At 36.5% G+C, this 18,390-nt stretch overlaps 1 protein-coding gene across 1 annotated transcript; it reads left to right on the forward strand.

The window, feature by feature from the left end:
• Window positions 1-330: 330 nt before the first annotated feature.
• On the forward strand, window positions 331-1,063 carry LOC131819825 (diphosphoinositol polyphosphate phosphohydrolase NUDT4B-like). The gene has a single exon (XM_059155207.1). The coding sequence runs from the start codon at window positions 403-405 to the stop codon at window positions 790-792; it is 390 nt and encodes a 129-aa protein (XP_059011190.1). The 5' UTR covers window positions 331-402; the 3' UTR covers window positions 793-1,063.
• Window positions 1,064-18,390: the final 17,327 nt, after the last annotated feature.

Genomic DNA, 18,390 nt, shown 5'->3' on the forward strand with positions numbered 1-18,390 from the left:
GATGCGGAGAAAGGGGAACCCTCCTACACTGTTGGTGGGAATGCAAGCTGGTGCAGCCACTCTGGAAAACAGCATGGAGGTTCCTCAAAATGTTCAAAATAGAACTGCCCTATTACCCAGCAATTGCACTATTGGGTATTTACCCTAAAGATACAAACGTAGTGATCCAAAGGGGCACGTGCACCCAAATGTTTATAGCAGCAATGTCTACAATAGCCAAACTGTGGAAAGAACCTAGATGTCCATCAACAGATGAATGGATCAAGAAGATGTGGCATATATACACAATGGAATACTATGCATCCATCAAAAAAATGAAATCTTCGGAGCGAGCAGGAGGACGAGGTGCTGCTGGTGAGCAGCAGCCGGTACCCTGACCAGTGGATTGTCCCTGGAGGAGGCATGGAGCCAGAGGAGGAACCTGGTGGCGCTGCCGTGAGGGAGGTGTACGAAGAGGCTGGAGTCAAAGGAAAGTTAGGCAGACTCCTGGGCATATTTGAGCAGAACCAAGACAGAAAGCATAGAACGTATGTTTATGTTCTTACTGTCACTGAAATATTAGAAGATTGGGAAGATTCTGTTAATATAGGAAGGAAGAGAGAATGGTTCAAAGTAGAAGATGCCATCAAAGTTCTCCAGTGTCATAAGCCTGTACATGCAGAGTACCTGGAAAAACTAAAGCTGGGTTGTTCTCCAACCAATGGAAATTCCATAGTCCCTTCCCTTCCAGATAACAACACCTTGTTTGTGACTGCCGCACAGACCTCTGGGTTGCCATCCAGTAGAAGATAGAACTGGGAGGACCTCCCATGTGCAGTCTTGTGGGGAGAGGTCTCTTTATTTTTCTTGGTAAACATCCGAATGATGCTTGCAAACTGTCTGAATTTGCCATGCAGGATTTTCAAACAATTTGCAAGTTTTTCAGATGTTTTCAGATCTTCTTTAAAAAAAAAAAATGTAAAATATTTTAATAAGCCAAAGCCATGTGGAATTTTTTTTAGATGCCTTAATTGTGCCCCTGCCCCAACCCACACCCCCATTCTAGTTGTCAATTTTTCACACATTTTGTTCAGTTTTTCGTCCATTTGACATCAGTCTGTGGTTTTTGTCAGATCAGCTTATGGGTAGATCTTTTCTCTAAAATTATTTCCTCATCACAGCATTAACATAGTCAACAAATTCTTATGTTGTAGAAATTTATAAAAATCTTGATATTAAAGAAATCTGTCTATCTGAAAAAAAAAAATGAAATCTTGCCATTTGCGACAACATGGATGGAACTAGAGCGTATCATGCTTAGCGAAATAAGTCAAGCAGAGAAAGACAACTATCATATGATCTCCCTGATATGAGGAAGTGGTGATGCAACATGGGGGCTTAAGTCGGTAGGAGAAGAATAAATGAAGCAAGATGGTATTGGGAGGGAGACAAACCATAAGTGACTCTTAATCTCACAAAACAAACTGAGGGTTGCTGGGGGGAGGAGGTTTGGGAGAAGGTGGTGGGATTATGGACATTGGGGAGGGTATGTGCTTTGGTGAGTGCTGTGAAGTGTGTAAACCTGGAGATTCACAGTCTGTACCCCTGGGAATAAAAATATATGTTTATAAGAAATAAAAAATTAAACAAAAAAAGATCATAGACCAAAAAAGAAAACACAAAGTTATAAAACTCTTAGAACCTAATATAGAAAAATTCTAGGTAGACATTCTTGGGTTTGGCAGTGACAAATTAGGATAGAACACCAAAACATAATCCATAAAAAAAGAGGATATATTGGATTTCATTAAATTTAAAATTTTCTGCCTTATGAAAGTTTCATTTAGAAGAATGAAAAGATAAGACACATAATAAGAGAAATATTTGAAAAATACATGTGGCAAAGGATTTATATTCGAAATTTCCAAAACTGTTCAAACTCAGCAATAAGAAATCCAACATCTTAGGTAATAAACAGGCAAAATATCGAAAGAGATGTCTCACAAAACAGATATACACATGGCAAATAAGCATTTGAAAAGATATTTAACACCACACACTGTTAAGGAACTGTATATTAACAATTAGATACTAGGGCTCCTGTTAAGCATCTGACTCTTAGTTTTGGCTCAGGGGTCCTGCGATTGGGGTCCTGAGATTGGCTCTTGGGGTCCTGAGATTAAGCCTTGTGTCAGAACCGATGCTCAGCCCAACGTCTGTTTGAGATTCTCTTCCCCTCCAACCATCCCCTTGTTCTATAAACAAACAAACAAATTCTTAAAAATAATTAGATACTGTAGCACATTCATTAGAATAGCTAAAGTTCATAATGCTGGCAACATCAAATGTGAAGATGTGGAACAACAAGAACTCTCACTTATTGCTGGAGGGAATGAAAAATGGTATAAGCCACTGTGAAAATCTGGTAGTTCATTTCAAAAGTAAATATAACAGTATTTATGATACAGCAACCACACTTCTTGATATTTACCCAAAAGAATGGAAAACTTAACTCCAAACAAAAGTCTGCACATGAATGCTTGTGGCAGCATTATTCATATTTTCCACATTTGGAAGTAACCAAGACATGATTCAGTAGGTGAACAAGTAAATATCCTGTACATTCAGACAATGGCACATTATTCAACACTGAGAATGAAATGAGCTATCAAATCACAAAAACATATGCAGAATCCTTAAATGTATAATGTTAAGCAAAATAAGCCAATTTGTAAAAGTTATGTACTCTATAATTCCAACTGAATGATTTTCTGTAAAAGCAAAACTAATATGGCAGTGAAAGGACCAGTAGTTGACCAGGAGTTCCAGAGTGGATTTTTAGGGCAGTAAGTCCCTTCTGTAAGATACTGTAATGGTGGATATATGTAACATTTTTACACATTTTTTTTAAAAAAAAAGAATTTATCACACAAAGAGTTAAACTTAATGCAAACTACGTAGTTCAGTTGATAATAATGCATGACTATTGGCTCATTATTTGTGAGAAGTACATCACATTAATGCAAGACATTAAAAATAAAAGCTACAGCATAGGGAAGGAGTGAGCATATATGGGAAGTCTCTGCATTTTCACTCCTTATTTTCTGAAAAGCTAAAAAGTCTCTGAAATATAAAATGTATGAAATTAGATTTTTAAAATTTAAATGCCATTAATTAGCATACAATATATTATTGATTTCAGGAATAGAGTTCTGTGATTCACCAGTTGCATGTAATACCCAGTGCTCATTATATCACATGCCCTCCTTAATGCCCATTACCCATTTGTCCCATGCCCTAACCCCCTTTCCTCTAGCAAACCTCAGTTTGTTTCCTACGATTAAGAGTCTCTTATGGTTTGTCTCCTTCTCTGATTCTATATTATTCTATTTTTTTCCTTCCCCTTCCCTACGATCTTTTGTTTTGTTTCTTAAATTCTACATATGAGTGAGATCATATGATAATTGCCTTTCTCTGATTTATTTATTTCACTTAGCATAATACCCTCTAATTCTATCCACATTGTTGCAAATGGTTGAGATTTCATTTTTTTGATGTCTGAGTAATATTCAATTGTGTGTATATATACCACATCTTCTTTATTCATTCATCTCTTGATGAATCTGTGCTCCTTATAGTTTGACTATTGTGGACAGTGCTTCTATAAAATTGGAGGGCAGATACCCTTTCAGATCACTACATTTGCATCTTTGGGGTAACTATCTAGTAGTTCAATCGCTGGGACATAAGGAAGCTCTATTTTTAACTTCTTGAGGAACATCAATATTGTTTACCAGAGTGGCTGCACCAGCTTGCATTCCCACCAACAGTGTAAAAGGGATTAGATTCTTTTCAAAACATGGAAAAAAGGAATGTAATAAGAAGTTTATAAAATTAGAAATAAAACTGACATTTCATGAGACAATTGCCAAGAATTCAATAAAGTAGTTTTATTATCATGACACTTAAATAGAAAAAAAAAAGGAAAGAAAGAAGGAAGCAACATGAATAAGCATACATTGCACAAAGATGAGTATTAGTACATAGAATGTGTTCATAAGTCATGTCTCTTTTTCTTTAAAACTTTTAATTTGAAATAAAATAAAATAAGAATTTTCAAAATTATCTTAGATTTTTTTGATTTATCATTCTTAAAAAATGTTCTTTTATATAGTCTTCCCATTATGCAGCTGAGCATTCTTCTTTTTAATTAATTCCCTTCATTGTTTCAACTTTGTACATGACATTAAAAATTCCTTTTCTTGTTTTGTGTTTTTGTTTAAGAGAGAGAGAAAGAGAGAAAGCATGAACACATGTTTACACACAAGTGATGGGGGTGCAGAGAAAGACAGAGGATCTTCAGCAAGCTCTACACCCAGTGCAGAGCCTGATACGGGGCTTGATCTCATGACACGGAGGTCATGACTTGAGCCAAAATCAAGAGTCTATGGTTTAGAGGAGTCAAGATGGCGGAGAAGTAGCAAGCTGAGACTGCTTCAGCTAGCCGTAGATCAGCTAGATAGCTTATCTAAAGATTGCAAACACCTGAAAATCCAACGGCAGATCGAAGAGAAGAAGAACAGCAATTCTGGAAACAGAAAAACAACCACTTTCTGAAAGGTGTATTCTTTTTTTAAAAATTCTTTTCTTTTCTTTTCTTTTTTTTTTCTTTTCTTTTTTTTTTTTTCTTTCTTCCTTTTTGAACCTCTTTTTATCCCCTTTCTCCCCCTCACGATTTTGGATCTCTTCTAATTTGGTTAAAGCATATTTTCTTGGGGTTGTTGCCACCCTTTTAGTATTTTACTTGCCCCTTCATTTACTCTTATCTGGACAAAATGACAAGACGTAAAAATTCAACACAAAAAAAAGAACAAGAGGCAGTACCGAAGGCTAGGGACCTAATCAATACAGACATCGGTAATATGTCAGATCTAGAGTTCAGAATGACAATTCTCAAGGTTCTAGCCGGGCTCGAAAAAGGCATGGAAGATATTAGAGAAACCCTCTCGAGAGATATAAAAGCTCTTTCTGGAGAAATAAAAGAACTAAAATCTAACCAAGGTGAACTCAAAAGAGCTATTAATGAGGTGCAATCAAAAATGGAGGCTCTTACTGCTAGGATAAATGAGGCAGAAGAAAGAATTACTGATATAGAAGACCAAATGACAGAGAATAAAGAAGCTGAGCAAAAGAGGGACAAACAGCTACTGGACCATGAGGGGAGAATTCGAGAGATAAGTGACACCATAAGACGAAACAACATTAGAATAATTGGGATTCCAGAAGAAGAAGAAAGTGAGAGGGGAGCAGAAGGTATACTGGAGAGAATTATTGGGGAGAATTTCCCCAATATGGCAAAGGGAACGAGCATCAAAATTCAGGAGGTTCAGAGAACGCCCCTCAAAATCAATAAGAATAGGCCCACACCCTGTCACCTAATAGTAAAATTTATAAGTCTCAATGACAAAGAGAAAATCCTGAAAGCAGCCCGGGAAAAGAAGTCTGTAACATACAATGGTAAAAATATTAGATTGGCAGCTGACTTATCCACAGAGACCTGGCAGGCCAGAAAGAGCTGGCATGATATTTTCAGAGCACTAAACGAGAAAAACATGCAGCCAAGAATACTATATCCAGCTAGGCTATCATTGAAAATAGAAGGAGAGATTAAAAGCTTCCAGGACAAACAACAACTGAAAGAATTTGCAAATACCAAACCAGCTCTACAGGAAATATTGAAAGGGGTCCTCTAAGCAAAGAGAGAGCCTACAAGTGGTAGATCAGAAAGGAACAGAGACCATATACAGTAACAGTCACCTTACAGGCAATACAATGGCACTAAATTCATATCTCTCAATAGTTACCCTGAATGTGAATGGGCTAAATGCCCCTGTCAAAAGACACAGGGTATCAGAATGGATAAAAAAACAAAACCCATCTATATGTTGCCTCCAAGAAATACATTTTAAGCCCGAAGACACCACCAGATTTAAAGTGAGGGGGTGGAAAAGAATTTACCATGCTAATGGACATCAGAAGAAAGCAGGAGTGGCAATCCTTATATCAGATCAATTAGATTTTAAGCCAAAGACTATAATAAGAGATGAGGAAGGACACTATATCATACTCAAAGGGTCTGTCCAACAAGATTTAACAATTTTAAATATCTATGCCCCCAACGTGGGAGCAGCCAACTATATAAACCAATTAATAACAAAATCAAAGAAACACATCAACAATAATAGAATAATAGTAGGGGACTTTAACACTCCCCTCACTGAAATGGACAGGTCATCCAAGCAAAAGATCAGCAAGGAAATAAAGGCCTTAAACGACACACTGGACCAGATGGACATCACAGATATATTCAGAATATTTCATCCCAAAGCAACAGAATACACATTCTTCTCTAGTGCACATGGAACATTCTCCAGAATAGATCACATCCTCGGTCCTAAATCAGGACTCAACCGGTATCAAAAGATTGGGATCATTCCCTGCTTACTTTCAGACCACAATGCTCTAAAGCTAGAACTCAACCACAAAAGGAAGTTTGGAAAGAACCCAAATACATGGAGACTAAACAGCATCCTTCTAAAGAATGAATGGGTCAACCGGGAAATTAAAGAAGAATTGAAAAAAATCATGGAAACAAATGATAATGAAAATACAACGGTTCAAAATCTGTGGGACACAACAAAGGCAGTCCTGAGAGGAAAATATATAGCGGTACAAGCCTTTCTCAAGAAACAAGAAAGGTCTCAGGTACACAACCTAACCCTACACCTAAAGGAGCTGGAGAAAGAACAAGAAAGAAACCCTAAGCCCAGTAGGAGAAGAGAAATCATAAAGATCAGAGCAGAAATCAATGAAATAGAAACCAAAAAAGCAATAGAACAAATCAACGAAACTAGGAGCTGGTTCTTTGAAAGAATTAATAAAATTGATAAACCCCTGGCCCGACTTATCAAAAAGAAAAGAGAAAGGACCCAAATAAATAAAATCATGAATGAAAGAGGAGAGATCACAACTAACACAAAAGAAATACAAACTATTATAAGAACATACTATGAGCAACTCTACGGCAATAAATTTGACAATCTGGCAGAAATGGATGCATTCCTAGAAACATATAAACTACCACAACTGAACCAGGAAGAAATAGAAAGCCTGAACAGACCCATAACCAGTAAGGAGATTGAAACTGTCATTAAAAATCTCCAAACAAACAAAAGCCCAGGGCCAGACGGCTTCCCGGGGGAGTTCTACCAAACATTTAAAGAAGAACTAATTCCTATTCTCCTGAAACTGTTCCAAAAAATAGAAATGGAAGGAAAACTTCCAAACTCATTTTATGAGGCCAGCATCACCTTGATCCCAAAACCAGACAAGGATCCCACCAAAAAAGAGAGCTATAGACCGATATCCTTGATGAACACAGATGCGAAAATACTCAACAAAATACTAGCCAATAGGATTCAACAGTACATTAAAAGGATTATTCACCACGACCAAGTGGGATTTATTCCAGGGCTGCAAGGTTGTTCAACATCCGCAAATCAGTCAATGTGATACAACACATCAATAAAAGAAAGAACAAGAACCATATGATACTCTCAATAGATGCTGAAAAAGCATTTGACAAAGTACAACATCCCTTCCTGATCAAAACTCTTCAAAGTGTAGGGATAGAGGGCACATACCTCAATATCATCAAAGCCATCTATGAAAAACCCACCGCAAATATCATTCTCAATGGAGAAAAACTGAAAGCTTTTCCGCTAAGGTCAGGAACACGGCAGGAATGTCCATTATCACCACTGCTATTCAACATCGTACTAGAGGTCCTAGCCTCAGCAATCAGACAACAAAAGGAAATTAAAGGCATCCAAATCGGCAAAGAAGAAGTCAAATTATCACTCTTCGCAGATGATATGATACTATATGTGGAAAACCCAAAAGACTCCACTCCAAAACTGCTAGAACTTATACAGGAATTCAGTAAAGTGTCAGGATATAAAATCAATGCACAGAAATCAGTTGCATTTCTCTACACCAACAGCAAGTCAGAAGAAAGAGATATTAAGGAGTCAATCCCATTTACAATTGCACCCAAAACCATAAGATACCTAGGAATAAACCTCACCAAAGAGACACAGAATCTATACTCAGAAAACTATAAAGTACTCATGAAAGAAATTGAGGAAGACACAAAGAAATGGAAAAATGTTCCATGCTCCTGGATTGGAAGAATAAATATTGTGAAAATGTCTCTGCTACCTAAAGTAATCTACACATTTAATGCAATTCTTATCAAAGTACCATCCATCTTTTTCAAAGAAATGGAACAAATAATGCTAAAATTTATATGGAACCAGAAAAGACCTCGAATAGCCAAAGGGATATTAAAAAAGAAAGCCAACATTGGTGGCATCACAATTCCGGACTTCACGCTCTATTACAATGCTGTCATCATCAAGACAGCATGGTACTGGCACAAAAACAGACACATATATCAATGGAACAGAATAGAGAGCCCAGAAATAGACCCTCAAATCTATGGTCAACTAATCTTCGACAAAGCAGGAAAGAATGTCCAATGGAAAAAAGACAGCCTTTTCAATAAATGGTGCTGGGAAAATTGGGCAGCCACATGCAGAAAAATGAAATTGAACCATTCCCTTACACCACACACAAAAATAGACTGAAAATGGACGAAGGACCTCAATGTACGAAAGGAATCCATCAAAATCCTTGAGGAGAACATGGGCAGCAACCTCTTCGACCTCTGCTGCAGCAACATCTTCCTAGGAACAACGCAAAAGGCAAGGGAAGCAAGGGAAAAAATGAACTACTGGGATTTCATCAAGATCAAAAGCTTTTGCACAGCAAAGGAAACAGTTAACAAAATCAAAAGACAACTGACAGAATGGGAGAAGACATTTGCAAACGACATATCAGATAAAGGACTAGTGTCCAGAATCTATAAAGAACTTAGCAAACTCAACACCCAAAGAACAAATAATCCAATCAAGAAATGGGCAGAGGACATGAACAGACATTTCTGCAAAGAAGACATCCAGATGGTGAACAGACACATGAAAAAGTGCTCCATATCACTCGGCATCAGGGAAATACAAATCAAAACCACAATGCGATATCACCTCACACCAGTCAGAATGGCTAAAATCAACAAGTCAGGAAATGACAGATGCTGGCGAGGATGAGGAGAAAGGGGAACCCTCCTACACTGTTGGTGGGAATGCAAGCTGGTGCAGCCACTCTGGAAAACAGCATGGAGGTTCCTCAAAATGTTGAAAATAGAACTGCCCTATGACCCAGCAATTGCACTATTGGGTATTTACCCTAAAGATACAAATGTAGTGATCCAAAGGGGCACATGCACCCGAATGTTTATAGCAGCAATGTCCACAATAGCCAAACTATGGAAAGAACCTAGATGTCCATCAACAGATGAATGGATCAAGAAGATGTGGCATATATACACAATGGAATACTATGCAGCCATCAAAAGAAATGAAATCTTGCCATTTGCAACAACATGGATGGAAATAGAGCGTATCATGCTTAGCGAAATAAGTCAAGCAGAGAAAGACAACTATCATATGATCTCCCTGATATGAGGAAGTGGTGATGCAACATGGAGGCTGAAGTGGGTAGAAGAAGAATAAATGAAACAAGATGGGATTGGGAGGGAGACAAACCATAAGTGACTCTTAATCTCACAAAACAAACTGAGCGTTGCCGGGGGGAGGGGGTTTGGGAGAAGGAGGTGCGATTATGGACATTGGGGAGGGCATGTGATTTGGTGAGTGCTGTGAAGTGTGTAAACCTGGTGATTCACAGACCTGTACCCCTGGGGATAAAAATATATGTTTATAAAAAATAAAAAAATTAAAAAAAAAAACTCTTAGTAAAATAGGATTAAGAAATATTTTAATATGATTTTATGGCTAACAGACACATCAAAAAATGCTCATCAACATTAGCCATCAGGGAGATTCAAATCAAAACCATATTGAGATACCACCTTACACCATTTAGAACGGCCAAAATCACCAAGACAATAAACAAGTGTTGGAGAGGATGTGGAGAAATAGGAACCCTCTTCTCTGTTCGTGGAAATGCAAGTTGGTGCAGCCACTTTGGAAAACAGTGTGGAGATACCTTAAGAAATTAAAAATAGGGCTACCTTATGACCCTGTAATTGCACTACTGGGTATTTAACCCAAAGATACAGATGTAGTGAAAAGAAGAGCCATATGTACCCCAACATTCATAGCAGCAATGGCCACAATTGCCAAACTGTGGAAAGAGCTAAGATGCCCTTCAACAGAAGAATAGATAAAGAAGATATGGTCCATGTATACAATGGGATATTATGCCTCCATCAGAAAGGATGAATACCCAACTTTTCTATCAACATGGATGGGACTGGAGGAGATTATGCTGAGTGAAATAAGTCAAGCAGAGAGTGTCAATTATCATATGGTTTCACTTTTGGACCATAAGGAATACCATGGAGGATATTAGGAAAAGGAAAGGAAAAGTGAATTGGGGGAAATTGGAGGGGGAGATGAACCATGAGAGACTGTGGACTCTGAGAAACATACTGAGGGTTTTGGAGAGGATAGGGGAAGGGGGTTAGGTGAGCTTGGTGATGGTTATTAAGGAGGGCATGTATTGTATGGAGCACTGGGTGTGGTGTATAAACAATCTTAGAACACTGAAAAAATAAAATAAAATAAGAGATGATTTTAATAAATGTTTAAACCAATAAAAAAAAAAGATGTGGTATATATACACAATGGAATACTATGCAGCCATCAAAAGAAATGAAATCTTGCCATTTGCAACAACATGGATGGAACTAGAGCGTATCATGCTTAGCGAAATAAGTCAAGCAGAGAAAGACAACTATCATATGATCTCCCTGATATGAGGAAGTGGTGATGCAACATGGGGGCTTAAGTGGGTACGAGAAGAATAAATGAAAGAAGATGAGATTGGGAGGGAGACAAACCATAAGTGACTCTTATTCTCACAAAACAAACTGAGGGTTGCCGGGGGGAGGGGGTTTGGGAGAAGGGGGTGGGATTATGGACATTGGGGAGGGTATGTGATTTGGTGAGTGCTGTGAAGTGTGTAAACCTGGTGATTCACAGACCTGTACCCCTGGGGATAAAAATATATGTTTATAAAAAATAAAAAATAAAAAAAAAAAAAAAGAGTCTATGGTTTAATCAAGTGAGCCATCCAGGCACCCCTTCTTGTTTTGTTTTTAGAGATTACTGAATTTGGATTTTTCTATTAGCATTTCTCCAGTATTGTCCTATATTGTTCCCTACCCTCTGCCATAGTTCCAACCACCAATAAATGGAGTATCTATATCCTTCTGAATTTTGGCTGGCCTTGTTTGACAAATAAAGTGCATTGAAGTGGTAGTATGCTTCTTCTTGTGCTAAGGCTTTGTATATTTTTACTCCTTCTGTTAAAATTCTAAAACCATGTGAACACACTTAGCCTAGCAGGCTGAAGGGTGAGACCATGGGGCTGTATGTAGCCCAAGCTTTCCAAAGTATCATTTGTGAATGACATTTATTAATGATCCAGCTACTGCCAATCCACTAGCTGCTTAAAGATGCGTGAAGTGAGCCCAGCTGAGATTAGTAAGAATGGTCCAGTAAGAACCACATAGATGTTTTTGCTAACTTGCAAATTAATATGTGAGCTAAATAACTGCTTAACTTATTTTAAGTCAGTAAGTTTTAGAATAGTTTATTATACAACAAAGTTTAACTAAAACAAAAACTTTAAAACACATGAATATATTAATGACAATCAGAACTTTTTTTCTCATGAAATTTTTGTTACTCACTTATTATCTCCAATTAGATATTCCATTACCAAGTTAAACCTTATCAATACTGAAATCATTGTTCCTTTTCCAAATGCTTATTTTTTATATTATTTTCTTAGCCATATTACTTAAAATTCATACAAACTTGAAAAATTATTGCAATTACGCCTCCTTATCCTTACTATATCACCAATTGGATAATGATTCACCCCAAATGCCTCATCCAAATGTCTTGCAGTGTTTTTCTATTTATAGTACAAGAGTGTTTGCTCAGCAGATGTTTAGCTATAGCATGGATGATATAATCTCTTTTTAACTTCTTTTTTATTTGCAGGGTTTCTTACTTCAAACTTTCTAGATATATATTTCTATATTGTAATCATTATTATGTAAAATACCTCATAAAATTTATTTTTTTCTTGATACTATTTAAGGCAAATTATATTATATCTGATATATAAAACCTCTGATATATAAAACAAAATCTGATATAAAAACAATATATAATATTATATATATATAATATATATAAATATATATAAAAGAAAATCTGATATGAAAACAAAATCCATATTATCAGTTCCTAGACTACTTAGCTTTTATTTCTATCTTAATTTCCCAATTCTCTCATCCTGTAGTCTACTCCAAAATATACTCATTTCTTCCTTACCTCCTGTCTTTGTAAATGAGATTTCCTCTGCCTGGAATTCCCTAAATTCACTGACATTGTATGTTGACTGTCCCGTTTTTTCTTCAAGTGATAGCTCATATATTGTCACCAGAACTGTAGATGGAATATATTAAATAGGAATAAAAAATATGCCAGCTTAAAGAGTAAACACAATCACTGAAGCAGTATCTTCCATTATTTTTTTAAAAGCTCCTTTTCAATCACTCCTCCACAAACATGTCCTGTACTTTTATGAGACTTCTTTTGTTTTTTTTTTTATGATTTTACAGTTAAAATACTATCAGCACTTTGCTTTCCTCTAAAGTCTCCATTGTCTTCAAATAAGCTAATATAATATTCATTCTTTTTTGATACTTCACTATATTCAGCTCAATTGTAAACCTTTATAGTGCTTTAAAAGACTATGAGTAAAATTTTCTTCCACCAAATAGATCTGATATCATTGGAGATGCCAAATTGTCTATCTTCTCTGCCCAATCGTGTAGTTAATATATATGTCTTACACAGCTCTATGCTTTAAAGAATTCTCAGAGTATTTTTTTCTAACTGTACTGACAAAAATTGAAGACTGAACTGAATTTTTTTCAGTGTAGCCTTCCTTGAAAAGAGACCCTTTCTTTGGTAATATTTAACAGTTGTCATTCCATCACACTTTGATATCAACCACTTATTCCACATTACTGTTAAGCCTCCTAAAATCAGCAGATGTATCATATCATACTGTCCTTGAGCTTCTAATTAACTGTCAGTTCTCAGTTCCATCTTCCTAAATTCTACATTTGGTGACAGTGCTTAGAAAACACTCAATTCTACTGATGCTCCTTAGGGACTGTCTGAGATGTTGGAAATTAGTTGATGTCTTTTTTATTCTCAGTTTGTCATCTCTGTGAGACTACAGTCTTCATTGCACTTATCCAAAAAATCATGCAGTGATAAATGGCATGCTGAAGACTTTAGGAATTATAGTTTATTTCTATAGTTGATAATAGTTTGTTAAAAATCATAAATATTTGCAAACAATTCCAGTATGATTAATGCCAGTAGCCACTCTGATCAAATCAATTTAGGTAATTATACATTTGCCATTTTTAAAACACTTGAAAAAGAAGTTTTACTGAAGGATATTTATCTTTTGTACCTATCATTTTAAGACATTTCTTCTTACAAGAAAATTTGAACATTGTACTTAGAATTGACATAATTTTGATCTATAATTTACATTTACTACTTTACATATCTTAAAATATCCTTTCTCTAACTTTTAAATTTTTTATCAAAACACTTGCAGTAGTTGAATTTAGCAAATACCCCAATAGTTTTTATGCTAAGGATTTTTATACTTTCAGCATTTGATTTATTAAATAAAATGATATTCATTGTTTAGATTTTCTGGCTCTAAAACAAGAGTCAAAGCTCAGTTGTTTAGCGATAGCCCCTTATTATCTCTCATGTAATTTAAAATAGCATTTTCTGAATTTAATATTATGAAATGATATTTGATTCAAAAGCACTGAATTTGACTTGTGCTTCTCTCCCAGGAGAGAATTAGAGGAGTGGCTGTGTGTTCAGCAGCAGCCTCTCCCTCCAGTAGCAACAAGGCAAGAAGTAGCCAGACACAAAGAGAGGGGCTGTTTGTGGGGTGGGGTGGGGGCTTCACTATGTGGGATGAGGATTCAAGGGACAGGTCCAGCTCCTCCTCATAGTCACCCTTCAACCAGCAAACCAAGGAAGAAAGGAACACCCCCAAGAAGAGAGTAAAGTCAGTGCACCTGGGTGGCTCAGTCGACTAAATGTCTGCCTTCGGCTCAGGTCATGATCCTCGGGTCCTGGAATTGAGTCACATTGATGTCCCTGCTTGATGGGAAGCCTGCTTCTCCCTCTGTCCTTCACCTTGCTTGTGCTATCACTCTCTCTTTCTCTCAAACAAACAAATAAAATCTTTAAAAATTAGATAAAAAAAAAAAGGAAGAAGAAGAGAGTAAAGTCAGAATGAGCAAAAACTACGAAACATCATCAAAGGAACTTACAGACATAACTTTATACCCTTCACCTCACTGCAGTGCATGTCCCAAAGGTGATAACATATGAATGGAGATCCACCATTCCAGGGCCTCCAGGATCAATGTTTGAGGATTTATTCTTCATTAATACCACTCTTGCACCAGAATACCTCTTCAAACCTCCAAAGTTACATTTGGACAAGAATCTATCATTGTAATATTAACAGTTAAGGAGTTATTTGCTTGGGCATAATAAAAGATAATTGGAGTCCAGCACTAATCATTTCTAAAGTTCTCCTCTCTATCTGTTCACTTCTTGTAATTCTGATGACACTTTGTGGGGGGAAAATTGTGACTGAGTATAGGAAAATGGGACAGAACATGGCAGGATGGCCAGAGAGTGGACCAAAAGATACACCACATAAACTGGGTTTTCACAATTCTTATATTATTTGTCTGTCACAGAGGATGTTGCTTGTGATTTTGAAGGGTGGGGGAGGGGATTATTTCTATGACTGATATTATTCAGCCTTAGGACATTCCTAAGATTTTGTTGTTTCTTAAGGTATCTTGCTACACTAGCAAGATAATTACAACTTTTAAAACTGCCATTAGTTCTGCATTATTAGCTGAAATGTAGTACAGAGAATAGACATTTGGGTTCGGTTGCTTATAGTCTGTAATTTAAAATAGCTTAATTTTCTACAGGTTACACACATGGCCATTTGTGTTGAGTCCTTCCAAGACCACATATTTTTTAGGTCAAAAATATTGGAATCTCTTTTCCCTTCCTGGGAGGGAACACTGATATTTAACAATATTTAGAAACTGTCATTTCATATATAAAAAAATGGATACATAACTATAAGACATCATCTACAAAATGAGTAGTTACGTATTTTACCCTTTATATGCCAACCTGCTTTCTTGTGCCAAGATGAGAGTTTTGAATCATGACTGGAAAACCTTAAGCTGCCAACTGAAAGGTATGGAATAAGAGTTGCTTAGTGAATTGATTATATGCTGTGCATTACTGAAGTCTGCATTTGTTACTGTGCTGATGAATAAGAAGAATCTCTTAATTTGTTAAACTTTCATATATATTATCATTTAATCCTCAGACAATGATGTTTCTTAATCATCTGTCCCATGGACATACTCTTTTCCTGCCTTGAGCATTTGTTTTTCTCAGCATCTACAAACATCCAAACACTGTCAGCTTAACAACTGCTTAAAAATATTTATGAGATTTAGAGCTAAATATCATTAAGTAATTTAGAGCTAAAATATTTTCTACACACAAAATTGTTATTGGGGGCTCTTTTAATAATAATTACCAAGGTGTATTTGGCTTGATACCAATTTGTATATATACCAGGCCTTCCTCCTTGGACTTTCAGTTTCAGGAGGGCAGTTTTCATATTCTAACTACAAGCAGTACAATGGTTTGCATAAACACTTCAAATGCTTGGCATAAATGATGAATACATATAATGGTGAATTACAAATAATGAAAACGTCATTGTAGTACCAATTTTATTGCAAAATTTCTGTTATATAAATGTGGTTATAAATCATTTTTATCATTTACTATGTCATTATTTTTCATGAAATATTAAAAGAAATGCATTTTCTTTTTTTTAAAATTTTTTTTTATTTTAATTTTTTATTTTTTATAAACATATATTTTTATCCCCAGGGGTACAGGTCTGTGAATCACCAGGTTTACACACTTCACAGCACTCACCAAATCACATACCCTCCCCAGTGTCCATAATCCCACCCCCTTCTCCCAAACCCCCTCCCCCCGGCAACCCTCAGTTTGTTTTGTGAGATTAAGAGTCACTTATGGTTTGTCTCCCAAAGCAGGAAAGAATGTCCAATGGAAAAAAGACAGCCTCTTCAATAAATGGTGCTGGGAAAATTGGACAGCCACATGCAGAAAAATGAAATTGGACCATTTCCTTACACCACACACAAAAATAGACTCAAAATGGATGAAGGACCTCAATGTACGAAAGGAATCCATCAAAATCCTTGAGGAGAACACGGGCAGCAACCTCTTCGACCTCTGCTGCAGCAACATCTTCCTAGGAACAACGCAAAAGGCAAGGGAAGCAAGGGAAAAAATGAACTACTGGGATTTCATCAAGATCAAAAGCTTTTGCACAGCAAAGGAAACAGTTAACAAAATCAAAAGACAACTGACAGAATGGGAGAAGATATTTGCAAACGACATATCAGATAAAGGACTAGTGTCCAGAATCTATAAAGAACTTAGCAAACTCAACACCCAAAGAACAAATAATCCAATCAAGAAATGGGCAGAGGACATGAACAGACATTTCTACAAAGAAGACATCCAGATGGTGAACAGACACATGAAAAAGTGCTCCATATCACTCGGCATCAGGGAAATACAAATCAAAACCACAATGAGATATCACCTCACACCAGTCAGAATGGCTAAAATCAACAAGTCAGGAAATGACAGATGCTGGCGAGGATGAGGAGAAAGGGGAACCCTCCTACACTGTTGGTGGGAATGCAAGCTGGTGCAGCCACTCTGGAAAACAGCATGGAGGTTCCTCAAAATGTTGAAAATAGAACTGCCCTATGACCCAGCAATTGCACTATTGGGTATTTACCCTAAAGATACAAATGTAGTGATCCAAAGGGGCACATGCACTCGAATGTTTATAGCAGCAATGTCCACAATAGCCAAACTATGGAAAGAACCTAGATGTCCATTAACAGATGAATGGATCAAGAAGATGTGGCATATATACACAATGGAATACTATGCAGCCATCAAAAGAAATGAAATCTTGCCATTTGCAACAACATGGATGGAACTAGAGCGTATCATGCTTAGCGAAATAAGTCAAGCAGAGAAAGACAACTATCATATGATCTCCCTGATATGAGGAAGTGGTGATGCAACATGGAGGCTGAAGTGGGTAGAAGAAGAATAAATGAAACAAGATGGGATTGAGAAATGCATTTTCTAAAGCTCTGTTTCAAATGAGCAGAAACCATTTAAAAGACAAAAATACATAAACCTTTCATGTTTGAACAAGAGATCTAAAGAGGATTTTGTAATTCTTAGGAGAGAAATGCTCTTATTTTCACATAGGTGGCTGTTAAACCTTATATAGTTGTGAGCACCACCTTGCTAACTAATTGAAAGGCAGGTTGCTGGTCCAATAGCTCAATAATTCCAAACAAGTAAGTCTGAGAAAGACCAAGGGTCTTCCATTTTAAACCTTAAGTGATTTTTATATGTATGATCCACAATGCCTTTTACTAGCTTGTTTTATTTGCTGTTATTTATTTGGGTGGAGAAAGAAAGTATACTGAAATTAAAAGAGTAAAGTAATTTAGGAGATGTATTATTTCATATAGTCAAAAATGTAGAAATTAGCTTCTCAAAAACTCTAGAGAAAATATAGTTTTAGAATTTAGAAATGGCTATTGAGAAGGCAAGAAATTCCCCAAAATAGTGGATAAGTTGGATTTGGGAAGAGTCCGAATAATAAGAAATACAAATTGGCAAGGATGTGAGATGAAAAGGGAACTGGGAAGAATACTTGGAAGAATATTGATACTAGTATTTAATTTGTTTTTTATTCTGATCTGGACTTTAATCTCTACTTTCCCACCACATTCTTATTATCCTGAAATTTTCAAAGTATCACTACTATAGTCTTGCTTCCCGCCCACCCACCCCGGAGAAATTAAAACTGTGGAAAAACAAACACATAGATGAACAGAAGGGAATGAGCACAACTTTGGCAGGTGACAACTCAGACTGGGTCTAGTACAAATATCAGAGGTGT

Source organism: Mustela lutreola, chromosome 1 (assembly GCF_030435805.1).
Source record: "Mustela lutreola isolate mMusLut2 chromosome 1, mMusLut2.pri, whole genome shotgun sequence".
NCBI classification, from domain to species: Eukaryota; Metazoa; Chordata; class Mammalia; order Carnivora; family Mustelidae; genus Mustela; species Mustela lutreola.

What these genes read in the sequence shown, in the direction of transcription:
- LOC131819825 (XM_059155207.1), top strand. Translation starts at nt 403, where the DNA reads ATGGAGCCAGAGGAGGAACCTGGTGGCGCTGCCGTGAGGGAGGTGTAC.